The sequence below is a fragment of the Grus americana genome, chromosome 8 (genome assembly GCF_028858705.1).
Source record: "Grus americana isolate bGruAme1 chromosome 8, bGruAme1.mat, whole genome shotgun sequence".
Lineage (NCBI taxonomy): Eukaryota > Metazoa > Chordata > Aves > Gruiformes > Gruidae > Grus > Grus americana.
Window position 1 is genome coordinate 12,049,496 of NC_072859.1, and position 27,158 is coordinate 12,076,653.

At 42.5% G+C, this 27,158-nt stretch overlaps 1 protein-coding gene across 3 annotated transcripts in view; it reads left to right on the forward strand.

Annotated features, from left to right (window-relative positions):
* The window catches only part of NR5A2 (nuclear receptor subfamily 5 group A member 2), a 99,627-nt gene that overhangs the window by 9,521 nt on the left and 62,948 nt on the right, over nucleotides 1–27,158 (forward strand). Inside the window, exons 1-5 of one of the 3 annotated variants that reach the window (XM_054833990.1) lie at nucleotides 328–648; nucleotides 1,329–1,466; nucleotides 3,960–4,078; nucleotides 5,354–5,495; nucleotides 8,200–8,846. In XM_054833990.1, coding sequence (XP_054689965.1) covers nucleotides 1,385–1,466; nucleotides 3,960–4,078; nucleotides 5,354–5,495; nucleotides 8,200–8,846 — 990 coding nt within the window. In that variant the 5' untranslated portion in view covers nucleotides 328–648; nucleotides 1,329–1,384. Of the gene's footprint in view, nucleotides 1–327; nucleotides 649–1,328; nucleotides 1,467–3,959; nucleotides 4,079–5,353; nucleotides 5,496–8,199; nucleotides 8,847–27,158 lie in introns of those variants that run through there. The other 2 variants (XM_054833989.1, XM_054833991.1) reach the window with 2 other exon arrangements.

The window sequence follows — 27,158 nt, forward strand, 5'->3', positions numbered from 1 at the left end:
CCCCGGCCCGAGTTGCTGGGCGGCTCGGCACCCCGTCGCCCGTTGGGCCCCCACCACGCCGCGCCGCGGGGTCGCCCGATCTCGCCGCTGAGGCACTCGCTTGCGAGAAACGAGTTGTTTGGGACAATTTGAAACGAGTGCCGCTTGCTGCACCGTGAGCCGGGGAAGGGAGGCTCTTGCTCAAGCGATGGCTCTGCCAGGGCATTGGCTTTTGTGCAAACGGTGCAAGCGGCACCGACAGATTTCGCAAGAAGTTTAGGGGACGGAGACCCAAAAAGCCAGAATAGGTAAAGAGAGCTCAAGTGCGGCTCCCGCCCGCTTTTCTCAGGCTCCAGGGCTGCGCGGCGGCAACGTGGCCGCAAAGACTGGGGTTCTCCAAGAGCAGGAGGTTCAGCTGCCCACCCCCGCCGGCCCGAAGGGAAGGCGAGGGCCGGGGTCCCGCAGCCGCAGGTGGCCGGGCTGGGGGATTGCCCCGCCGCCCGAAGGGAGCTGGAGCGGAGCTGCCCCCTGGCAAGGCGGCACATCGCGGGAGGGAGGGCAGGCGCAGCCCGGCTCGGCGGGGCCAATGGCCCACCGGGCTCCGCTGGGGCGGGAAGAGGTGGCTGCCGCCCAGGTCCCCAACCCACAGCCCGGTTTAACAACCTGGGGGTGAGCGCGCTGGGCAAGTGTGTGTGCTCCCGTGCGTGTATGTGTGGTGCGTGTGTGTGCGCCGAGGGTGTTGCTCATCCCGCCTCTGCCTTATTGGCTGCAGGGACGGTGTCGGGGCCTCCCTTCGCCGGAGCCCCCCGCGACCTGCAGCCCCCGGGCTCCGGGAGCGCCTCCCTGCGGGCCTGGGGCTAGAGGTCCCGACTCGGCACCTCCGCACTTGTGGCGGGGGGAAGAAGGGGAGGAGGAAGAGGAGGAGGAGGAGGAGGAGGGAGGAAGGGAGGAGGGGGACGGGGGTGGAAACCCTGTCCAGCAGCACCAGCGCGGCAGAGCGCTCCCGTGCACTGTGCCGCTCCGCATGGATCGGGGCGCCCGGCTGCCGCCGCGCTGAGCCCCGGGCGGAGCTGCTGCGGGCTCCCGGGGTTCCTCCTTCCTCCCCGGCACCCCGTCTTCCTCCTTCTCCTCTCCTCTCCGCCCCCGCCGCCTGCAGCCTGACTACCGCTCCGCGGCTCCCTCAGCCGTGGGCACCCGGCGGCGCTTCCCGGCGGCCGGGGCCGCTCGGTGCTCCCGCTGCAGCAGGACAAGGGCTGGCGTGGAGCAGAGGGAGGGAAGAGGAGGAGGAGGAAGAGGCAGCGGCCGCCGAGCGCCCCTTGCTCCAGCTAAATCTGTGCTGCCGTGTCCAGGTGCTGGTGTCGCGGACGGACACGGAGCCCCCAGCCCGGCCCGCAGCCGCCTTGTCATGCTGCCCAAAGTGGAGACGGAGGCCCTGGGACTCGCCCGGTCGAATGGGGAACAGGGGCAGATGCCGGAAAACATGCAAGGTAAGGGGGGAAAGGCACAGCGCTCCCCCTCTGCGCACGCTCGGGCCCCCCATGGCAAACCGCCCCTTCGTCCTGCCAAAAAAGTTTACGGCCGCTGGCTGCGAGCTCCCCCGCCGCCGCCCGCTTCCCGCCCCGCCGAGCCCCTGCCTTCGCGGGCCAACTTCCAGCGTGGCTTGGGCGGGCACAGGGGGCCGGGGCACCAGCGCCGAGGCGACGGCAAGACCCCAGCCAGGAGGTGCAACTGCGGCCGGGGAACGTTCAATCATTTGGCCGGCAGGAGCCTTCCCCAGGTTGCAGACGCCCCGACAGTCACTGCTCGGGGCCGGGAGGGTCGGTCTCGTCCACGGTCCGCGCGCAAAACTGACTCGAAGTTTATGGCGGGGGAGTTATGCGAATGGGTCCTGCCGAGCACTCCGTGTGCCACACACCGTCCCGAAGGGACGGCGGCGGGACAGCCTGCTGCCGGCGTCCCTGCAGCTCAGCCGCGGCTCTGCTCCGCGGGTGCAGCGCACACAGGCACAGCGCAGGTGGTAGCGGCGGCGGTGCGAAACTTCGCAGCAGAGAGCCCCGACGCCGCGGCGGATTTGCTCCCTTGCGGGGTACACGGGAAGGTAGCAGGATGCCCGAGCTGGGGCAGCGCTGGAAATGCCTCTGCGCGGCGGGACGGGGCCGTTCCCGGTGCCCCGCTCCGCGCCGGAGCGTTGCGCGGAGGGAGGAGGCGGGGACGCCGTCCTAGGGCTACCGCGGGGGGGTCGGCTCCCTGCCGCGGAGCCGGCAGCCTGATGCGCGGGTACTACCCGCCCTGTCCTGCGCGCCTCTCGCTGGGCAGAAACTCCTGCCCCGCTCCTCTTTCGAAATTATCCCCTCTCCTGCCGGGAACCTGCTGGGAAGCAGGGGCGGGATGGGCTGGGGGCGGCCCGTCAGCCCCTTTCCTCGCCCGCGGAGGAAGCTCCGTGCCAGGGCACGGCGCTCGGAAAACCCCTGCTTTCCCACTTGGTTTCTCCTGCGAGGAGGGGAAACTTCGTCCCAGCGCCAAGCCCTGGAGCCACGGCCCCGGGAACACAGGGGAGGTCCGGGCCCTCCTTCTCCTCCGCCTGCGGCCGCCCCGCGTCCGCCCCATGCCGCTGGCAGGCGGCGATCCCCGGCCGTGCTGAGGTCGCTCTGGAAACGTTTTCCCGGATGTGTGCTGGTGGGTTAATGCCCCCTCCCCCCCCGCGCAGCCCCCTTGCCCCGGCGGAGGGGCGGACAGCTCTCGCCCCCCCCGCAGCCGGACGCCCGGCCCGGGGAGTTCGGGCAGATTCTGACCGCCCCCGTACCCCCGAACTGTGGCAGCCACGGGGTTCGGGCAGAGGCGACATCCTAAGCGGTGCCGCTGCGATGCCCGGCGCCTCTCCCCTTGCTCAGGAACCCTCCGTTGCCGCGGCGCTTGCCGAGCAGATCGGACGTTTAGCAGCAGGGAAAGGGAAGGAAACCAGTCCCGTGGTGAGCGGCGGGGTTTCTTTTTAGGAATAACCAGAGCGGCTGACTGGACTCTGTGGGGGGAGCCCGGCTCGAGTGACCGCGCTCTATGCCTTTATTCAGCGTGTTTTACACACACACACCCACCCCCCCACCCCCCGAACAGCCGACTCCTCCCCGCCTTTTCCCCGAGCGGCAGAAACTTCAGGCGGTCCCGGCGTGCAGGTTTCCCGCCAGCCCCCTGTAGCCCGGGGCGCCGGCTGGACAGACCCTGACCGCAGCCCCTGAGGACGGCGGCCCCAGCCCGCTATCCCTCTAGCGACCCGCGGGGAGACGCGTCGACGGGAGCTGACAGCGTCTCCCCCGCCGCCGCGGGACCGCTAGCTGCGAAACCCGGGGGCTCCGGGCTCGCAGCTCTCACCCCATCGCCTGGGGCAGGGCAGCAGAGTGCGCTGGCTCGGGGGGGGTGGAGGTCACCTCGAGACAACGAATTTGGGGGGGCGCGGAGGACGTTGCTTTACGCTGGTCTTGCAAGTAAGTAACTTGCATTTAACGCGGCGCAAAAGTGCTGGGTCTGTACGATACAAGTTTAGGCTAAGTAAATATTTGCAGGCTGATGTTGAAAGAAAACTTTAAAAGAAACGAACTGAGTTACTTTAAATACGCAAGTGACACAATCTTTTCATTCTGCTTTTTTAAAAGCTTGCCCCTGATCATTTTCGGATTTAAATGAATTCATTTAGTTTATAATTCCATCAACTACAGACTAGGTTAAGGGCATTCTGTAAATATAAACATTTAGAACATAAAACCGAGGATCTGATGGGTTTTGTTTCATTTGCTAAGTATCGTACAGATTTGCTGTTGATGAAAAATTGCATGTCTTAAAACACAGCTTGCATTAAAAAATAAAACTTTTTTCCCCAATTTGCAGTGGTGTGTATAAGTGAGCTTTCTCTCTAGATGAGAACAGTTGCAGAAAATTTGAGTTATTAATGTAAATTCTAATTAATGTGCTATTTCTCCTTTCCCCAGTGTCTCAGTTTAAAATGGTGAATTATTCTTATGATGAAGACCTTGAGGAACTGTGTCCAGTCTGTGGAGATAAAGTGTCTGGGTACCATTATGGACTTCTCACCTGTGAAAGCTGCAAGGTTCTGTACTAATTACTTCATACAAACACAAGTACAGCAAAAAAGTTTCAAATATAAGCAGAAAAAAGATAAAGAAAACAGATGTGTAATATTTTGACTTATTTCTGATTGTGTCTTGTTACATTAATGTAAAAAAAAAAAAAAAAAACCCCAAAAAGCTTTAGGATTTAGAAGTCTCTTGGAAAGGTCTCATCTGCCCAAATGGAAACAACTTGGACTATTTTGCATTGAAGTTTTATCATTGCTTTTAAGTATTTTGCTATTGTGAAGTGATATAGTTCTAGGACAACTTTCATTCCTAACTGCCCTAAATATTGATTTTGGTTGATTTATATACATGCAGGGTATTTCTGTTCCTGGAAGATAAAGTAGGAAAAGTATCCTCAATACATATCATTGCAAAATCTAATGCAGCTTTCATAATATTTCTTCATCCTTCAATATTACAATGTAAATTTCTGTGACTATAATGGCCATGCACTTTTTTCATACAAACTATATACTGTCAGAACTCACTTGACACAAAGTCAAGTAACTAATGTATGATTTGTTTTACATCATTCATTAATTTTGAAAATAAAATATTTGGAAATGCAACTTATGTTTGAAGATAAATGTATCTGCATGGTTCTATTATACTAAAGGGTTTAAATACTTAGGAATTGATGACATGTCAAATTTGTAATGTAAAATATTTTTAAAGTTCTTTATGGTTATTTAAGTAATACACTGTAAAGGAAACGCCTTTGAACAATACAATTTAAAATATTTAGTTGCACGGAAAAAATAACTTAGCACATAATAGTTTCATTAATAATCAATGAGAAATGAACAACAAGCACTTATTATGCCTCTAGCATGCACCACTGGGATGTACTGTAGCCACAGGTACTCTGTATTTCTGTTATCTTTGCAAGCGTCCCTACTTATTTCATGGAAAAATACTTTAAAAGGAAGACTTTAATCATTTTACAATTAAAGAATACAAAAGGAACTGGTCAGCCTGACTATTCCTCCTACCACTGTTAGGGACACAAGATACTACAGCTGGTCATGGCTTTGACAAAAGTCCGTAAAACAGCACTAATAGAAAAAACCCTCCTCTGGAATCTGGTGGTTTTCTCCTGGGTACATCTCCCTGTAATTTAAAACAAACTATGTAACTTCATAAGTGCTTGAGTGATGTCTGAAAAATATGTCAATGATTTCCATAAAATGAAATACAGAAACATGCTATTCCAGCAAAACAGGCTAACTTTTGTATCTATCATACAGGGATTCTTTAAGCGAACAGTCCAGAATAACAAAAGGTACACATGTATAGAAAATCAGAATTGCCAGATTGACAAAACACAGAGAAAACGATGCCCTTACTGTCGATTTCAAAAATGTCTAAGTGTTGGAATGAAATTGGAAGGTAAGAGCTATAGTCTTGCTGATATTGTCAACTATACTATAGATTCATGTCTGAAAAATGATAGGATTACATATATGATACCTATTTTTTAAAAATACTACATATTTATCATGTTTTTGATATTATAGTGAAAGGTGACTGTACTCAAACTGTTGCTTTATAAAAAAGAATCTAATGATTAAATGGTAAATCACTAACAACTAGTCAAAACCATAACCCATTTTTTCACATAAATATCTAATTTGGTATTTCAGTATTTTAGAGTTTGCGAATGAATGGATCTGGATAGACTAGTTTTGCACCTTTTTAAAAAAAGACTTAATTTAGATTAAGCATGAAATATGTAAGAAGGGTCCAGATTAGAAAAGGATAGCCATTGCTATGGAGAGTGATCTGATTTTATTTATAGTTTATGTAAGTTTTTTAATATATATATATATACACTTTGACAATAAGGGAAAAAGAAACAGATAAAATAAGGGTTTTTCCTCACACTGACTTGTCTTTGTGATTAAGGAACCAAATAATCTCTAAAGTTGTGTCCTATATTTTTGTGCTGCTACACCTGAGATGCTATTAGAAATGAAAGAGAATAAAGCATTTTGAAGTATACTTTTTACTTCATTTTGCTCTCTAATGTACAGAGAACAATGAATAGTGTATGATACCCTTTGAGATAACCAAATGCAGAATTATCAGACTTGAATTTGAGAATCATACACAGTTCATTGTATCTTTGATATATAAAATATTAAAATTCATATTTCACAGTGAATGACATGTCCTTGACCAAGAACAAGCTCCTAAATTCCTTATTTTTACAATTGTACTGAAATGGCATTCACCCTAGACACTTAACCAGGAAAAATCAGGCCAAGGAGGGAAACCATAAACCATTACGGGAACCGTAAAGGATAAGACCCAATCACCTAAGTCTGGTAGAGGAAAGCTGTTGATATAACTGAAGATAAACAGAAAAATCAGCCTCCTGCAGTTTGATGGATTCAATACTACTCTATTTGCCCACAAGACTGAGCTAGCACTGACACACTGCACTAATCCTGAATCTCTGCATGTTCTTCCAAATTCAAATAGTACAATAACAGGACATTTGGAATCCTTTTCTCATTGTTGACATTAATAAGGATAAAATATCCTACTCCTATCCCACTTCTACTTTTAACTCCTCTCAATTGCTGACAATGATACAGGATCAAGTTTTGTCTTCTGTGATTACATGCAGTTCACCTTGTCTTCTATAGGCATTACACAAAAGCATTCGCTAATCTAATTTGGCTCACAGTTTTTAATTGTGGAATACCTGGGAGCATACTATGTATACAGATTTTAAAGTTAATTAGTTACTAGCATGGTGATTTAGTTATTTTAATTTCCTGCATTTTGCTCAAAATCCACATTCAATAGCAATATTAGCAGTAGCATTTTTACTACAAGTTTAAGGAAAGTGCCTGTAGTTTTAAAGATACTCTAGAAAATGCAGCTTAGCTTTGTTATCCACACATCCGTACAACTTTTCCTTTGTTTAGAAAATTGGAAGAACACATGCTTCCGTAATTGTAAATACTTGTGACATTTATAGTGTATTTCCCTGATAGCAATATATATAAAGTCTAGTTCCTAAATCACCATGGACCAAAAAAAAAAAATCATTAAACGTTAAAGTCCTTATGATAATGTACAGTATTATGCGTATCTAGCATTCATAATAAATTTTTAATGTTCTACTAATCCCTAAGATAAAAGCTCAAGAACTTAACCTCCAGCAATCTCAGTAGTCTCAACATGTCACCAGGCTGTCAAAGGTTCCTCTTTCAATCTAATTGCCGTTAGGCAAGGTGGGCTTGGTGAGAGCTCCTCGATAGTCCATTACATATATACCATGGTGACAGACACTGCTATGACAGAGACCACCTGTATGACTCCCAAGGCAGCTGTTGAGGTGGATTTGTTTTAATTATTTCTAATTCCAGAGATATTACAAGCCAGAACAGTGTCAATAGTTTCTATTCCGTTTCCACCTTCTGTGTGGAAAGCAGCAAGCTGACAGCTTTTTCTCTGCACATTCCAACTGCAGCTAAACATTTCTCTAGAGCTGTTCAGCTAACTAGAAATCTCTTAAAGTTTTACACCAACCTGAATGGAATCATCAAAAGGAAATATTTCCTTTTTGCCAAGAAAAACGTATTCCCCTTTGTGACTACTGAACATTTCACAATTTACGTTTCAGATGTTTTGCTGCGGTGGAAGGCAGTAATGGAATGATTATAATGAGACAGTGTGGTCCGCTGGATACGTCTCAGACAAATTCTGGACATCATCCCTTGTTTCTTAATGACATAGTAGCTTGACATAAAACCAAATATACATTGAGATCTCCACATGATCCCATAGCAGGTGTGAAATTCCTGTAGCCAACCATTGTGTTTGTCCCTGTGTCCTAATCAATGTAAAGAAAAGTCCTTCTATGTTAGTAATACATGCATGTGATATTTAAATTACCAGAAAAAAGTGACATTTATTAAGTCAAAATAAATCTTTTTTTTTTTTTTTAGGAATAAAAGTGCTGCTTTGAATTCGAAAAAAAGTTACATTTTTACATTTCTGCTCTGTCTTATGTTTGTTTCATTAAAGAATGTTGATTCCAAGTTTTAATTATGATTTACTTCCTCTTCTCCCTTGGCAGCTGTGCGAGCTGACCGAATGCGTGGTGGTCGGAACAAGTTTGGACCAATGTACAAGAGAGACAGGGCATTGAAGCAGCAGAAGAAAGCTCTTATCCGAGCAAATGGACTTAAACTGGAAGCCATGACTCAGGTGATCCAAGCAATGCCAACTGACCTGACAATATCCTCTGCAATCCAGAACATCCATTCTGCCTCCAAAGGCCTACCTCTGAACCATACTGCCTTGCCTCCTACAGACTATGACAGAAGTCCCTTTGTAACCTCTCCAATTAGTATGACAATGCCACCCCATGGCAGTTTGCAAGGTTACCAAACCTATGGCCATTTTCCAAGCCGTGCTATCAAGTCTGAGTACCCTGACCCTTACACTAGTTCACCAGAGTCAATAATGGGCTACTCATACATGGATAGTTATCAAACAAGCTCACCAGCAAGTATTCCACATCTGATATTGGAACTCCTGAAATGTGAGCCAGATGAGCCGCAAGTCCAAGCTAAGATCATGGCATATCTGCAGCAAGAACAAGCCAACAGAAGCAAACACGAGAAGCTCAACACTTTTGGGCTTATGTGTAAAATGGCTGACCAAACCCTCTTCTCCATTGTTGAGTGGGCTAGGAGTAGCATCTTTTTTAGAGAACTTAAGGTAGGTAACAATCTTGCATTATATTACCATTCAATCAAGAGAAAAATACCATTTGTTACAGTGTTGTAATTCAAGCAAGAAATTATGGTTTATCTCCCCCACCCCCCCCCCCACCCCAAGGATGTCATTCTTAATTTATTTGGCTTGAAGTAGGCAGACTGTTCTGAGGAGAAACTTGTAGTTTTCTTTCACCTCAGCCTATAATTAGCTGTAACAAAGATTCAAGTTTCAGTGCAGCTCTTCTGTACTCTACTATTTATTACAACTTATTAACCTCCATAGAGCCTCACATAAATTTTACTCCTTCCCTGTCTGTCTAACTCACTGTCTGGCTTGTATTCAGAGTTTTAAGCATATCTTTTACACCATTCTACATTAATTATTTTATTACCTCATTTAACATACGGGGAATGCCACTTCTGTACCTCTCTGTACACTCCCTATATAAGTCTATATTTGGAATATTCACTTTCTCACTGGGATATTATTTTGTGCATTCTCATGTGTGTGGTTAACCATGAAGGCTGAATCCTAAGCCAGGTATACACAGAACAAAGCAAGGAGGAACAAGACACCTTAAGGACTCCTTTTGGTTCTCATCACCACCGATACATGGGGGGGTTCCTTTAAACTAGGCTGGCTACAATGACCATTACGTTCTTAATTTTTTTGGAGCACCCAATACATCATCATGCACAGCTCTCTGGTGGCCAGAAAATCCGCCATTTACATTTCTCAGACTTTTTGTTAAGGCAATGCCTTAACGTGGTCTGTCGTGGTCAGGTCTGAAATTTTAAGCCAGAAACTTGGTATCAGACAATAGAGATAAACTACAGTTTTTAACCACTCTTGATACAGAAATTAGCTCTGGAATAAATAAAATATCTTCTGTCTGAGAAAAACCTCAAGATGAACTCAAATCACATCTGAATTTCCCTATTATATTGCTAGTTACTGAATCTGTCTGCTACACAGAGATGGTTTTGCCACAACTATTTGCTGCTGAAATCTGTAAAGTTTTGCAACCATCCATAATTTCTCCCTGACTACTGTCAAACCAAGGGAAAAATAATACAATATCCAAATACAAAAATTACTGTAGAAGTTGACTGAGAATTGAATCTACATGAATCAAGAGCACAGAAGGGAGATTCCATTAAAAAGCTGCAGTCAGGATGCTTGTCACAACAGTATTTCTGTCATAACCATCATGATGCAGACACGTGAAATAAAGCCTGATTACAAGAAAAGCAAGCTGTATATGTTGCACACACAACTCCAACTTCTCTCCAATTTTTCAAGAGAATGGTTGCAGGAACCATTAAACACTCAGTCTATATAAAGAGAAAGAAGGGAGGAAGTTTACTCAGTGGGGAAAAAGAAAATGGGTTAAAGAGAGGAAAAGACTGGCGTATCTTTGTTTACAGTTTTATAGTAAGCTATAAGCCATGATACCCATTTTAAATAATTAAAATTAAAATTGCAAACATCTTACATTTCCAATAGACTATGTCCTAAATATCAGGGACCAGATCTTTCTACCCATACACTTTAGTCTGGAGAAATCATGTTAAAAATCACCAATACTTGCAGAACAAGCTACTCTTCAGTGAAAGAATTTTTAAGTTATGATCTGTCTTAGAATTCCAGTTATGATTAAAGTGAGAATATGAAAAGATATTCAAGCAACATTTACTTTTTATGGTTCCATGGCTTAATCTATAGGCAGGGTTTATAAGCATTCAACATGCTATACTGGGGAGAGTTTGAGAGATAGTCTTCACCTCCAAACTCAGCCTGGGTTATATTCTTCAACCAATACGTTTACTAGTATAGACAAAAAAGATGCAGATATTTGTTTCTTGAAAATGCTGACCAACTTCTCCTGGCTCTTGACGCATATATACACTACCATGTACAGACAGACTTCTGGAAATACATATATTCTAGAAATTCACTACCTATAACCTTTGGCTAGTGAACTGACTTTCACACATTTTAGAAGGCACTGGTTTCATCTTAGCGCTTGTACCCTTTACATCCTAGAAACTTAGAGTTCAGACAGTTTCATACCTTCTGGCATATCCAGATAGTTGTTTGTTTTTAATTGGACAAGGTCAACTAAACTGCACGGCATTCCAAAACAATAACAACATATTTGGAAATTCACCCACATCCAATATTTAGGGACCAGACTATACATAATGCTAAGAACTTCAAGCTTCAGATTCAAAAAGGTGAGGTGCTCAAAACATGTTTAGATCAGACTCTACTTTGATAACAGCACCAGGTAACACCATTTCTCTTTGCAACTAAGAAGATCAGAACAAAGGGTTTCCAAACCTTTCCTGAACACAGCTCTCTTCTATCCATCCATGGTTTCAGCTCTGTCTGATCAAGGTAGCAAAAGCAGCTAGTTCAGATTGCTCCACAGAACATGAATACCTGTGGGGGAGGAAAAAACCCAAAAACCTAAGGATATGACAGAGAGATTTTAAATGCAGGAGGAAGAGACAAGCCAATTGTAAAAGATGCAACTAGATTTTCAGAACAGCTAACTTTGTTCCCTACCTATACACAGCCGAGAAGTATGTATTTGCTTGAGAAGATATCTTCCTATTATTCCTACCTGTCTAAACTTAACTGAATCTTGAGATGTCTTTCAGATAAGACAGGTGCATTAGCAGATCTGTAGGACTAAAATTTTAAGTTACTCAAATAATTAAACAGTAAAAAAGTACAAATGTGGTTTGTGTGAAATTCATCATGATTTTGTCATGATAAGTGATGCCATGCGCAACTGGCTGTGAGTTATAAACAGCATATTTGCAATTCTTTACTGTATCCTTTCACTTCATTCTAAGTTTACTCTTACACATTTGTCTCTTCAATTCATATGTTCCTTTCTGCTGCATCTAGAGATTTGTAGCTAGCAGAGTTCAGGAGGGACTGAACAGGAGGACAACGTGATAAAAAATGCTGTCCCAGTCCATCAGTGGGTTAGGCCACACTTACTCTAGAGATAACAACAAAAAACCACCAGTGAACTACAGATTTTAAGTTTTATCTTTTTCTTTCCATTTGGCTGAAAATTTGTTTTTTAAAGAGATCTGAAGTGATAACAAACATGGTTTAAAACTTTATTTCATGAAGCATTTCTCATCTTACGCTTATGACAATCTTCTTGTTGTTGCTCTACAAATTGTCAGCACCTCTTTTGTAATGTGTTATGCATGTAAAAGGTAAAAATGTTGACTGGGTGGAACTATCTACAGCATGCACTGCCTTTTACAGAATTTGACCTGAATTTAAGTATGCAATCCAAGGCTAATGCTCATACTTGCTAAGATCCTTCCATTTTCATGTTGGATATCAGAAATTAATGGAAATATTAATGAAGCTAACCAGTCAGGATTAGTAATAATGTCAGAATAAGATCCAAAGCAGCCAGTGGCAATCCAGTAACTTTCAATTTAACACCTGCTAAAGTCTCAAACATACCTATCTGTCTTGTGAAGTCAGAATACTTTGTAGTTAGCAATTACATCATAAATTCTGGGTTTTGACATCACATATTACTTGCTTATTCATAATGAGAAATGTTTCTGTATAGTTCTTTGTACACAGATGAAATAAGAATACGGAGATAACCTCCCAGTAGACTCATGATGATACTAATAGTAATAGTAAAGAAGGCCTTTGTTTGCTATTCTGGAGTTGTTGAAAGCTCAGTAAATATAAAAGCAAGATATATCCATCTTATCCTTGGCTAAGAAAACTCAGGAATGCCCTGGGGATGCTAGATTTGTAGCCAGCTGTCTTAGTCAGGTGAAAGGTCTTTGTACAAAGCTAAAAAGAAAATATTGCAAGAGTTTCTAGAGTCCAAAGGTTACCTGGCCCCAAGAAAGGATGCAGATAGTTCCACTGGACTGGTCTTTCCTCATCAGCCCACATAAGGGAAAACTCAACAACTACTTCCAAAGCTAAGTATTCCTGAACCCGTAGAAGAAAGCAGTCTCTGCTTGGGGCAGGAAGAAAACAGAACCTGCACTGTAGAATGGTTCTCAGGATACTTTCTCCTGGATGAGGATCAGAAAATTAACTAAATGTTGACAGTTACAAAAAAGCACTAAAGGACTTGTGACTCACAAAAATATTACCATGACTTATTTGGCTATTTTTGTGAGGATGTCATAGGTCAAAGTACTATGTGAGCACAAACCCATTTAGTGAATGATTGCAGGAAGAGCTGGTATACTTCATGTTAAAGCAGCTCATCCTAGAACTATTTACTGAGTCTGCATATTTAGGCCATTCATTGATGTCACACTGTATCAGTTCTAGGAGTTCTTGCTATAAGTATAAATTTGTCCATGCTTACACTAGCTGCAAATGTGGCCTTCAAAGAAACAACAGTTTAACCATGTATCTCAAAAGGACCCTATCTATTGAACTTCTACTGTACCTGGTAACACAGATGGTTTGGCAGCTAATAAGTGAACAGAGGTCTAGTTTTATATTAGATATTCCCCATAAGCACAACTGTATTAGCAGAGTTTCAAATTATTTCTTAAAGCAGTGCAAATTTAGTATGAATAGCATTAACAGAACTCCTGGAGTCCCTTAATTTTTTCTGTGAAATGTATTTAGATAGATATAGTAATACAATACTCAATACATCAGCTTTGATTTTAAATTTCAGTCTCTATGCAATTAAATATCAAGAAATGGATCGAAGATAAAAAATTACAGTACAGCAATCCAATTAAACTGAATTAACACAGAAGAGAAAAAATACTTATGCTTTTTTGGTTTTGCTTTGGTTTTTTGTTGGGTGGTTTTGGGTTTTTTTGAGAAAAAACTATAAGCAGTGGAATACCTTAAAAGTTCTTCAGGATGATGAAAGGTTGATATATTATTTAGACTTAAGTAATCAAAGGCAATTTGATAACTTGAAGTGCTTTTGGACTTTGTAGTATGCGTTTATCAGGACAGGAAATGTAACTAACATAGCTGATGAAATGAAGCTTCTGCAGTGTTCTTTCAATCAGGGCAGCTATCAGAAAATGAGGTCCAGCACTTCCCTTAATACCAGTAATCAGATTAATTAATATGTTGTCATGCATAGCTGTTAATTTTTAGTCTGTCTTAAGCGTATCTGGATCTGAAAAAACTATTTCTCAAATATTTAAAAAACATTGGGGAAAAGTATCTCTTACACAGCCAAGTAATTCTTTGGTTTAGAATCATTAACTAATTTCACAAATAGTACAATCATTGCTGTAGAAAGAAGCCTCAGCAGAGAAACCAGAGCTTAACAAAGCATGGGATTATACCTGCCACCTAGCTGAACCTTATAGGGGAACACTCTGTTAGAGGTTAACTTCATGATTGTCTTTTGGCTGTCCTCTGAACAGAGGATGTTACTAAATGCTGTATTTCAGGATGTGAGCATGTCATTTTGCAGCCTTTCTAAACAGTTTGTTCAGTGCTAAGCCTCTGGCACTTTTTCTATGCACAAGAAGAAAGATGACATTCTCCTATGCCCATTCATGTTGGAGCTGGATACTTTTAGTCTCACTCTGCCATATGATGTTATCTCTGATAGCAGGAGACTGAGCTTAGTCACTCTGGATTGAGTCATTTTTCTATCTAATACTCAGTGTTCAGCATCATGCTGAGACTAAGAGCCATGGTCCATGCTGGTGGTTTGTTTTTTTTTTTTTTTTTTTTTTTTTGAAAGACTGCCACTTGTACACTTGCATGGATCTGCAGTCACCAGTTCACTGCAGCAAACTTACCCAGGTTCCCTTGAACAGCCATGATGCAATAATGAACTTGTTAGTTATTAGAGAAAATTTGAGAAAGCAATAGTTGCAAAAGCTGTCCAGCTCATCCTAATGCTAGTGACAAGCAGAGATGAAATCAGCTGTAGTATGGATACAGGGAATTACATAGCTACAGCCGCTCCGGCCTCCTGGAGCCTTGATAGGAGGGAAGAGCCACCCTTCCATGTTCATCTGTGAGCTGGACGCATTTGTTACACAAAACAGAAGTTTAACATTACATTTTAATTTTTTCTTTCAAAGTGTAAGTTTCCAGTTTAAGTTTGACAACTGTCAGCAGTGACATTAGAAAGATTACTTGGGTGCATCACCAAAACTGTATCACATTGCTGTAGGGCAAGATGAAAAAATAGTGCTTTTTAGATCTTGCAAGCTGTGGCTAGTCCAAAGTGATATTAAAGTGAATGCTAATAATGACTGCTGTACTGGCTAAGAAACTGAACAGTGAATGCTCAGCCATATTAACATAATCTATTGTATTTCCAGACCACTAGTTTTAACTGTTACTTTCTGCTGTGAGGATTTGCTCATTAAACAATTCCAGTCTCTTGAAAATCATAGCTATGTTTCCTGGTTTTGCTTAAGAAAGTCAGTTTTATTGGTAGGATGACAGATCTTCACTTGTAAAGAACTCAAATTTTTTGCAAGTTTCTGACACAAAAAAGGTGCTTTTTTCTCTCTGCAAATTATGACATTTCTTACAACCAGGCAGTAAATCTTACTACAGGAAGAGAACTTGTTTCATTCAGATCCAGAGTTTTTGTACAATACCTGTATCATTCAGATCCAACACTTGTGTATGATTCCTGTATGATATTTCTGTTGTATGAGATGGTTCCCAGTTACAGTGAAAGTTTGCCTCTGTAAATCTATCAAGACTGTTCAGATTTAAGGATGTTCTTCTGGTAACCTGTAGCCTTTAGGATCACCTACAGTAAGGGTGAAACCCTAGCCATACTGAAATCACTTACAGACTTCCTACCAGCCCTGCTGAAGCCCTATAATATAAATTGACGTTACTGTATACTTTCATATGTAGAATTAAGTGGCTCCAGATCAAGGGATGATCATCTTTGTGTGTACAGTACTGCAGAATCAATAGCTCACATAATCCACTCAGCTCTAGGGCTGAAAAATGCTGACAAATGACAAGAAAAACAGGAAAGCGTGATTTATGAAAAAAGATTAAGAGATCTGAATATTCATGGCTTGATGAAGCAACACATACAATCACACTTTTGGGCATACTCTTCATTGGGTAAAAAAGCTGGCTGGATAGTCAAAGCCAAAAGAGTTGTGGTGAACAGAGTTAAATCCAGTTGGCAGCCAGTCACAAGTGGTGTTCTCCAGGGCTCAGCACTGGGGCCAGTTCTGTTTAATTTCTTTATCAATGATCTAGATGAGAGGATCGAGTGCATCCTCAATAAGTTTGCAGATGACACTAAGTTGTGCGGAAGCGTTGATCTGCTTGAAGGCAGGAAGGCTGTGTAGAGGGTCCTGAACAGGTTGGATCAGTGGGCCAAGGCCAATTGTGTGAGATTCAACAAGGCCAAGTGCCAGGTCCTGCACTTGGGTCACAACAACCCCAGGCAATGCTACAGGCTTGGGTAAGAGTGGCTGGAAGGCTGCCCAGTAGAAAAGAACCCGGGGGTATTGGTCAATAGCCAACTGAATACAAGCCCACAGTGTGCCCAGGTGGCCAAGAAGGCTAACAGCATCCTGGCTTGTATCAGAAATGGCGCAGCCAGCAGGACTAGGGAAGCGATTGTCCCCCTGTACTTGGCACTGGTGAGGCCGCACCTCAAATACTATGCTCACTTTTGGGCCCCTCACTACAAGAAAGACATGGAGGTGCTGGAGTGTGTCCAAAGAAGGGCAACAAAGCTGGTAAAGGATCTGGAGAACAGGTCTTATGAGGAGTGGCTGAGGGAGCTTGAGTTGTTTAGCATGGAGAAAAGGAAGCTGAGGGGAGACCTTATTGCTCTCTACAACTACCTAGAAGAAGGTTGTAGTGAGGTGGATGTTGGTCTCTTCTCCCAAGTGATAAGAGAAGAGCAAATGGCCTCAGGCTGTGCCAGGGAAGGTTTAAATTGGATACAAGGAAAAAATTCTTCACCAAAAGGGTTGTCAAACATTAGAACAGGCTGCCCAGGGAAGTGGTGGAGTCACCATCCCTGGGGGTATTTAAAACACATGTAAATGTGGCACTTAGGGACATGGTTTAATGGTGGACTTGGCAGTGCTAGTCTAATGGTTAATGATCTTAAAGGTCTTTTCCAACCTAAATGATTCTATATGGCAGCCACGTAGAAGCACATTATCTGAACAAAACAAAGGCCTTTGAGAGTGAGGAACTGTGTTCCACCTGGAGTAGCACCAATAAGATGCTTCCCACAACATTCAGTCATCAGACTCATTATTGGAGAGAAGGCCTTAAGCTGAGAGCTTTCAAATCACTCAGAACAGGTTGGATGCACTATACAGCTATATAGGCACAGGAACATACTAAAAGACTTAAGTCTCTCCGGTTTCCAATTTTTAAATGATTATAAAATGAGGTTTCAAACAGAGGGAGTAAAATCAACAGGCAGACTGCACTTAAACATCTATCTTTGTATCTCTCTACTTCCAAACTTTGGCCAGTATGTGTTAACAAGTAGATTTTCAGACTTGTAAAACAGAACAACCCATCTATTGCCAAGGAAGCGTATCATTTTATACTAGCAAAAAACTTAGCCATATATTTAATTTTTTTTGGGGGGGTCATGCGTTGAAGCTATCATGGTTTGCTCTATTTCATAGCCTCAACTTACCAGACAACTTGTAAAAAGGAAGCAAAGAAAAAATTCATGTGCTGGAAATCAGATTCAGTTGCTTATTCTCCCCACCCTCCATAAGCCAATATGCAAAAATAACAGCCTCAAGAAAGAATGAGTTTTAGTACAAGAGGAAATATTTAAAAATTTGTTTAAACCTGAGTCAAATTCAAGAAATATCCAAATGAATTATAAACATTTGCTTTGAACTCCATTACAGGCAATGTGAATGAAGACAGTAGCAATGTCCAAAATCTGGTATTCTCTTAAGTGAGTGCAGTACAGATCTTTTAGTCAAGTGACATATAAGGTAGCAATTTAAACCCTCCCACTTTTCCCACACAAGGCTAGAAAGAGCAGTTAAAAGCAAACTGAAATGTAAATCACTATCTTTAGGACAGCCTTTAACTGTTTTCTGATTTTTTTTTTCTCCTAATAAGACAACTCTTAATTATCAAGTTTCATTTCAACTCTGAATAAAAAAAAAACCAAAACACACTTTTATTCAGAGTTAATGTTGGCTAAATCACAACACACTGTCGTACCACATTATAAAATCAATGTGAAACATTTGCTCTCCACACACCACAGAAACCAGCAGGTGCTGCAGCCCCCCCACCTCAGCCCAACTGAGGAACACAGGCCCACCACCCCTCTGCCCAAACCAGGGGAGGTCCCAGCAGGATTTGTCCACCCCACCACTCTCACATGAAGCCTTATGAGCCCCAGAGACAAGGTAGGATTTGAAGGAACAAGCCAAGAGCACACACAGACAGCTAGGAAGCCTTACCTGTGAGGGAACCCAGGGAAAGCTACAGCGTTGGCTGGAGCTTAAATGGCGCCGTGGGTGGGGGCCAGGTGGGGCCATTAGGGCCGTTAGGGCCCTCAGGGCCCTCAGGGCCCTGCATCAGGAAAAGGAGCTGTGCCTTGCACAGGACATCAGCAAATAACTCTGGGAGCAAACCCTAAAAAAGCAGCTAACTCAAGGGCTGCAGCTCTGCCTTTCTCACACGTTCCTTCTCCTTGACTTGACACTGACTCTTTGCTGTGTAAAAGGGGTACAGGCAGCCTGCCTGCCTGCCATGCCATGCTATGCTGTGTGGGGCTGGCCACTGTGCTCTGGGCAGCTGCTCTGCTGCCCGTGTTTCTGCACCTGCATGGCACTCAAACCCCGCTGCAGGGCAGGGTGAGGCAGGCGTCGGGGTTGGCACCCAACCCTGGGCTTGAAACACATCCAACCTGGGCAGGAGCAGGGCTGAGGGGCTCTAGCAGCCTGCCCGGGAAGGGGCCACCCACTTCCCCGTGTCGCCATTAGAGTGGGCTGCAACAGGCTGCTCTGCCCTTCACCGGTCCCACTAGGCAGCACTGCTCGTGTGTAAAACAGAGATACGTCCACAGGCATCGGGGCACCAGCACGCCGAACGGGGCCGTAGCTGCCAGGGTTTGTCCTCCACAGAGGTGCAGCGCCCTTACTTCTGCCTGCGCGTGTCTGATGGCAGCTACCAAGGAAGGAGAAAGGGTCTCTGCTGAAAGGTGAACCGCCAGTTAGTCTCATGCTTTGCTTTAACATTTCTCCAAATCTGTCTGTTTTCAGTAGAGTTGAAAGAAACACACCAAATTTTTCCCAAAAATGTTCTTTATTTGCTGTTTTGAAATAGGGACTGAAAGTTGTTGCTATTGGCATCACTACATGCACATTTGTAGAGCAACTACAGAAGAAATAAAAAGGCAGATTTAAGGAGGAGTTAAGGAAAACTAAGAAAGAGATAAAATACAGTGCTGGTAGAAAAGTGAAGCTATAATTTTGTGTGGACATCCTCAATGTCTTTTTTCCACTCCTGTAACTGGTAGAAGTTCAGTTATAGGTGGTTAGGTAAACATCGAGGCAGTCTAGGCAAACAAATATTTAACAATGTGTCTGGGAAACACCCCAGTCATTAAAGCAAGCATTACAGACAAAAAAAAAAAACCAACAACAAAACAAACCCAAAAAAACCCCAACCCAACCCAGCCCAAACCAAACCAAAACAACAAACAATAAATTAGTAATATAAGATACCAAATATATTGAGGTGAAAAAAGAAATTTCATTTTGTCTAATTCTGGAATCGTCTGTCATACTCATCACTTGGAGAGGGAAAGAAACTAAAATCTGTTTTCAGAAATTCAGAAATAGAAAAATGCTTTTACATCTAAATACAGCTCTTGCATTTGTTGAAAGAAAAGTTACTTTGATATTTGTTGCTAAATAAAATCTTGGATCAAGTAAATTTAATTTAAAAAATTAGTTAAGGCAACAATAAACACAGGAAATATACATGAATAAAGTGTTCTAAAAGTCAGGCAACTCTTTTAAGACTATAAATATCACCTAAGCATGGCCACTATAATTAGCAAAGGGTGAACAAAAGAAGACATCCAGAAATAGATGGGGAGGGGGGAGGTTGGGAGGGTGAAAAGTCTCGGTTAACCTTATTCAAGTGTTCTTTCCATAGCATAGGAAATGGTTCCAGCTAGCTCATGAGTTCTGTTGGTATTAACTGATTTTTAAAAGGACATTTCCACGTTGTCTGTATGCCAAGGAAATTCTTTTACTGGCATGTTTGCTGAATACAGGAAACATCACTCTGACTAAGTGACACTGGATGTGACGAAGAATTGTATCTTTATTCTGGTGTTACAGTCAGCACTGTCTGTTTGTTTCATCTGGATACCTTTTGGTATTTATTGGGGAATACTTACTTCAGTCTCGCAATTTGTCCTGAGTAATAAGCACACGCAGTGACTGGCGGTGCTGAGTCATAATCCTTCACCACTCGAGAAGCAGCTTGCTGTAGCCCTTGTGCACCAGCTGCTTATTTAGTCTGAGGGCTAATCCAGCACTTTAGAGGAGGTAGAGACAGGGCTGTCTAGTCATCCCCTGGTTTACTTCATTCCTCTTCAAGGTATGGGGAGAAAACTGTAACAGTGCTGGGAACCATTCTCATCTCTATGCTATGGGCAGAATTCCCTGTACAAGAAAATAAATGTATCCCTACAACTGCTTACTCTCCTAAATAGAGCGCTGAACAAGTCAGTCTTGCATATAGTAATTTTCAGTGTAAATCAGGTTGTGCTTATGGGCCCAGTCTTGTACAGCTTATCAGAAGAAAACTTTACTGAAGCCAATGAGAATTTTGTCTGAATAAGGAGTGCAAGTTAAGATCTTGAATACTGTATTTCCAGTTTCACTCACAGCATCTGCCAGCTTCCTGTTTTCTTCTGTAAAGCTGCCTGTATGAAGTTTTTACGTTTCATTTGCTACATGTTATTTCTAAATGCCCTTTTTGTTATTTATTCCCTCTTCTTTTCCTTTCTCTTTCCTCGGAATAGTGTTAGTACCACAACCACTACATAGGAGGCAGTAACTACAGTTTTTTGTGGCTTTGGGCTCCGCTGACCTATCCCACAGAGATCTTCAACAACAGTCAGCGTGTTTTAGTGCCAACCTCTTAAAGTCGTTGTGCACCCTTTTGGGAAAAGGAGGACATCTTTGAGAAAAAGGTTCAGAGTAGGTGGGTTGGAGAGCCCAGCAGTCTCCTTTCCATCTTGCTACTCCTGGAGATCAGTAAAAATCACAATGATATCACAAAGATAGTAAATCCAAACTATTAACTTTCCTTCAGGTAACAGCAAAAACATGTAGGGATAATAACAGACGACAATTGCCCAAAGTCTCTGCTTCTGCTCCCATTTGTCTGTGCAGTAGTTTTAGGGCATAACAACCCTGATGTTAGAAAGAATTGTGGGACACGGTAGGTATGTAGTAGACAGGCTGCTGGGAGGCATGAGACTAAATGAGGTGGTGGTGCAGATCATCCAGTGTGCAAGTGGAAGCCAAGACTCATGTGTAGCTCATACCCAGGATACCACGGTATAAAACAGTTTCAGCTTTTGTAACCACTCCGCAATCACTGATGTTCCATCCATCTACATACAGAGAGGTGAGAGAGAGATAGGAAGCAAACTACTCACAAACCAATACTGTTGGAGTATTGTTTGGGCTAGTACATATCTAAGTACCTATTACACTCGTGAAAAGCGCGATCAGACAATTTTCTGCATTTCAGGCTGAGACCTAGAATCTCCCAACAGTATTTTGAGTATTGGCTCTATTGCTAAGATTCTACCCAGACCGCCTAGTCTTTGAGAAATCCACAATTGCTATAAGGAGTAGCATCAAAAAACTGTCTTTCTGATGCAGGACTTGGAAAACAATGGTCCTTGTTTATAATACAGTGAATAAACAAGAATGTTAACAACAGCAACAACAATAATAACAACTTTAAGTAGAAATAAACACATGGCAATTACTTTACTTTGTTTTGGACCTGTCATTCACAAGCCAGGGTCTCACTCTGCAAGCGTGGTCAAGGACAATGCTCTCTCCTGACTAAGAATGAACTTTCAGGGGGAGCGTTCCCAGTAGGAAGGGTTACACCTCTAAGTCAGTGTTTAAATGGCTGGCTCATATGATAATGTTGAACAGCGTATATTTTTAATTTGCATGCTTCTCCTTTAAGGCATATCCTTCTCCTCTTGACTTCAGTGGGAGCTCCACATCTCTTGCCTTTGATTCCCCTGCATGCTGGCAACTCTAATTAGTGTTAATGGGAGTTTCAGTGGAGTTTCTCTTTCTCTGTAAAAGAGGATAGTTTTCAGTAGTTTGTCCCAGCACTGGCTGGTGTATTTACAGATCAGGAGTTGGAGCTTTATCAAACTGGCACATGGTATCTTCATTTGTTCTCTGTCCCTGCTAAAGCGGAAATTTACCTTTTTCTCCAGGCTGAATAACAAATGGTGGCATAACTGTGACAAAAATGACATTGATCATTCCAACAAACTCCCCTCAATTTTGAAAAGATTGCTTAGTATTGTCTTGAGGTTTTTTTAACAGTAATAATTTTAGCTAGTTAACACAGCCTTTCCCTATAAGTTGCTATCATAAATATACAAGTTAGAAAAGATCAATTCTTTCTTTGAGACTGACATTTTCTGGGGCTAGATCCTGCAACCCATACTAAACCTCAGCCTGCTCTGCCCTATAGAAACTGCTTTGGATTTCAAAGATATTTTGTATAGGGACACAATACTACATGTTGAGCAAGACTGGGAGAATCTGGTTCTTTTTTGCAGTGCTGCTTATTTTACAAAAAATAACCACCACCCCTCCAAACCCCCACCATCAAACCTTGCATCCTGAAAACAGAAATACTCTTCCATTTTGAGATTTTCATCTCAGACTTGCATACCCACATGTACTGACAGGCACAATGAACAGGAGCCCCTTTTCTCCCTAAGAACTAACACGTGGCTTTCTGTGCTAACATAACCCTCTTTCCAATATTTCAAAAGACACAGAACTTCCCAGCATGATGATAAAGTTTTCCTGTGTTCCAATAATAAAAGTTGAACGTACCAGTAATTTCCAGTTCCTCTATGGTTGGGCAGCCTGTGAAGACTAAATCAGAAGTACCCAACCTGCAATATCAGTGTGGGAGTCGGAAACAGATGTTCACCGGACAATACAATTTGTTGTCACTGTCGATACTATATGGCACTTTTCCCAACAGAAATTGTCTGTAGCTGGAAAAGAATGTAAGGAATGATTCATGCCCCAAATTATTATTATTATTTTAAAATGTTAAATACTCCTTGTTTTCTTTTCTTTTCAATGACTGAATCAAGCAGGCATAAGCACGCAAAAATACAATTAACTGGACTCGTAGCTTCTGTGTAGTATGTCAACCAATTAGTTTAAGGCTTTTTCCTCAAGACAAGATATCATGTTATATTAAAACCAACAAGAGTCAAATGCTCTTCTTTACAAACCGGGTGCTGTAACCTTTAATCTTATAAAATATTTGATGCTCAGTAGCTATTTACACAAAAAGAACATGGTAGTAGGTAAATGGAACAAATAATTTCACGTGTATCTAAGTGTGTATTTATAAAGATTATAATTTATTATATTCATATAATAGTATTTTTATACATATAATAACATTTTAAAATAGTTTCTTTATGTCTTGGAAATTCTAATAGGCCATTTGGGCATTCAAAACTGACCAAACATTCAACTGAGCAAAATCCTCTATTAGAGTAGCATATGATACCTAGCCTTGATTTCGAAATGTCATGAATATTACAAAAGCAGATGCACTAGATCATGCTTACTGTAAAAGGCAATGGATTAGGCTAGGTGCTCTTTAAATTAAATATTAATTTTTTTCAGGGATACATCAAATGTATTAAAAAAAAAGATGCAGAAAGCCTAAGTGAAATCAGGCCTAAATGCTTGTTAATATATTCAGTAGGAGTGTTAAAGAGAGCTGAAGATCTGACTGCCAGAACTCTTGGATATATCACCTATATTTCACATCAAAAAGTAACACTCTAGGTATTTTCAAAAATGAAGACATCTGGGATCTGAATTAGAGTTCACTGAAACCAGTGACAAAACTCGCATGTAGTTGCTGACTGTTTTATTTCTGGCAGGCTTTCTTTAGAATATTAAAAAGAGGAAAAGGTGTGTGTGATCACAGGGCCCAAACAAGAGCAAAAGATTTTAGCACTGTAAAATCAAGCAATTGTTTTATTTTTTGCAAATGCCTGTGGTAACACTTCACAGTAATCCTTTCGTAATATTAATTTTGCATTTACTGTGTTGCTGTACAACAGAGTCATTTAATGCTCTATGTCAGGCTTTAGTCAATGGGAAACATGAAATGATTTTTAGCTGTGCAGTTCTTTATAATTACTGCATGATTTAGCTTCAAGTCCTATCCATAGTTCAACTTCTTTTATGCTTTTAGATTTAGGGAATTTAGATGTATTTCTATAGTGGAACACTAGCCCTTCCAATGATTTTGGATGAGAGCTTTAACTCTGTGCAAAATTTTCAGTCAGCATGTGATAAGACAGAATGAAATAGCTGATGAGATAATGTTTAGCACACTTGTAAGCAATATGCTGAATTTGTGTGTGTGTGTGTCTGCATGTGTGTGGTTTTATATACATTCATGGGTTAAACTGAGTTTTTCATCAACTAGGCGTTTGCAAGTGCCAAAGTGATTTAGGATTAGAATGGGATTTAGGCTGATCTAGCTACAGTTGTATTTCTCATTTCATCATCGTGCCAGGGATACTGTGACAGTTGTGGGGTTTTTTTTTTTTTAATTTATGAAATAGACAAAATTAAGTGTCCATACCAGACATACCATTAGGTTATGGGGAGTGAAAGAGAATGCATGAGACCTTATTCTTTTGTTTGCACCCATCAGAGAAGTCCTGAATGTACAAAACAGCTGGGAAACTTCCTATGTGGTGCACAGCTTGAAAAATGAATTCAAGATTTAAAGAAAAATCAATCCGAAAAATCTATCTGATTAGGCATTATTTCAAATGACTGTTTTTCTGGTTCTGCAGTATATCTCTTTGTAAAATACGAATCAGGACGGATGTGTGTTATCTGGGTGCATTACATAATTTTTAACACCAACTCTACTCTCATTTTAACCGTCATGACAGTTGAATCCAAATAAATGTTTTAGACTTTGAAGACTTCTCATTGCAATACCAGAGACACATGTGCTCCTACAAAGTTTTAGTATTACTTAGCATTTAAAAAATTACTGGCTTAAAACAGACCCATTTGCAAAAGCGACTGTTCCACCATTTTCAATGATACTGCTTTGTATGTGTTAATTTTTATCTGCTGAATGACATTTTGCTGTCTCTCCTTGCCAATTCAATTATCTTTTTTGAAAAAGAGAGGCTTCAGGAGGACGCAAATTTTGACGTTCAGGTTACCGGAAAGATTTCCCAAGGAATGAGAGAAAAAGAGATTACTGCAATTAGCAGGAGAGCGGCCTGCCCGCTAGCGAGCGGAGCGAGCAGTATTCGGAAGAGAGGAAACCCTTGGCCACTGTGTAGCGCGTCTGTGTACACCAGAGTTAGTTAGAGTGCTCTGAATCTCATCTTTTGATCTCGGGCGATATTTTTCTCTGTTATGTCACAGAGGTCACCTGGCTCATGTGTGACAAACTGCCTGCATAAGTCACAGTGCCAGTGGCAGAGATTTGTAACCATGTCCCTGGTCCATTGCCTTTGAATTATTTCGCAGGCCCTCTGCTTTACATTTACACTCTGTCGGAAGATGAACAGGGGAAGGGAGTAAAATCAAGGGCAGGGTCTCATCCTGAAGGACAAGGGGAAACAGGTGGAAGGTTAATGGCCCTGGAGCGTATCCACAAGCCTCTCAGGCTTGATATATGGGCCTCAGGCCTAAAACGGGCATTGGCTTTCAAAGATATATTATTTCATTTGAGGAGAGACATTCTGGAGTTCCTGCATTTGTCTGCTGATAGATGATCCTCTGTCCGCAATTGGTTATGGCGTGTGAGTTTTCCTTGGGCCTGCTCCCGTACATAAAATTTTTGCTGAGCTCTCCAACCTTTCGCATGCCTGTGAGAATGGGACGTGTGCGGGCCTTTTGGCAGGCGGCTGGATTTTTGTTGCTGCTATTTTCGTAGTTCCTTTTGAAGCGCCAGGCAAGTGGGGGATGAAAGGCGCTTCTGTTCATTCATACGCGGCTGGGCAGGGGCGGCCTCGTGGGGACAAAAATGGGGGAGAAGAAGATGTCAGGGATCCATTATGCATGCGTGTGTCTGCAGCCCGGGCGGAAGTCGCTCCAGCTAATCGTGTATTTTATACTGGCACATGCCCGCCGAAAGATAAAACCGGGGAAATCATTCATACAATTTTTACGACCTCTCTTATTGTATTTCAGTTTTGTTAGGGTTTTCACATGTGATCCAGCTCACGGGAAAAAACAAAAATAGCAACTCCGTATCTTAAGATTACTTTTATTGGGGTCCTATCCAGAACAGTTAACTCGGGCACCACGCAAAAATGTTACTGCCCACATCGTAGCAAAGCACCAGAGGACCCAGAGCCGAATCACGCTTTTGTATGCATTAACAATCTCTAACAGGCTTAAATGAGTAGGGTTGGATACAGAGGTCTAATTCTGCTAAGTGCGATAGGACTGTAGGCAGGGCAGAGCCTTGGCAGGATCTGGCCCCTGCTCCGTCCGTTGTGCCAGGCTCGAAGAGGCACCTCGGTCGGCATGTGTGGAGGAGCCTGGTGGCAAAGGCCTCAGTTCAGAGAAGGAGCGAGTCCTGGATTCACTACCACGCTGGCATTCCCACAGCACCTTCTGTCATTGCATAACTGTCATAAATCATGGGAAAGTCTGTTTATAAAAGAAAGAGTTTAAAAAAGAATTATACCTCTTAGCATATACTATGGTTTAACATAGCCTACATAGCAGCTTGTTAAGTAGTTGTTTTAATTTTAAAAATATGCTTGTAGTAACTTACAGGATTGCATTTCGAAGACCCATTATGACAGCATGATTTGAGGAAAGTGGGATGTATATTTCTACTATATAAAGTATATTCATTTAGATTTGTTTTAATAACAAATAACTGTTCAGTTTCAGTGGATAGATTTTGCTTGAAAGAATTCACATTAATTACACTTAAATATCTCCCAGTTCTACCTTTTTTAATTTTTCCTATACTACTAAAAAGCAAAGAAAGCACAGT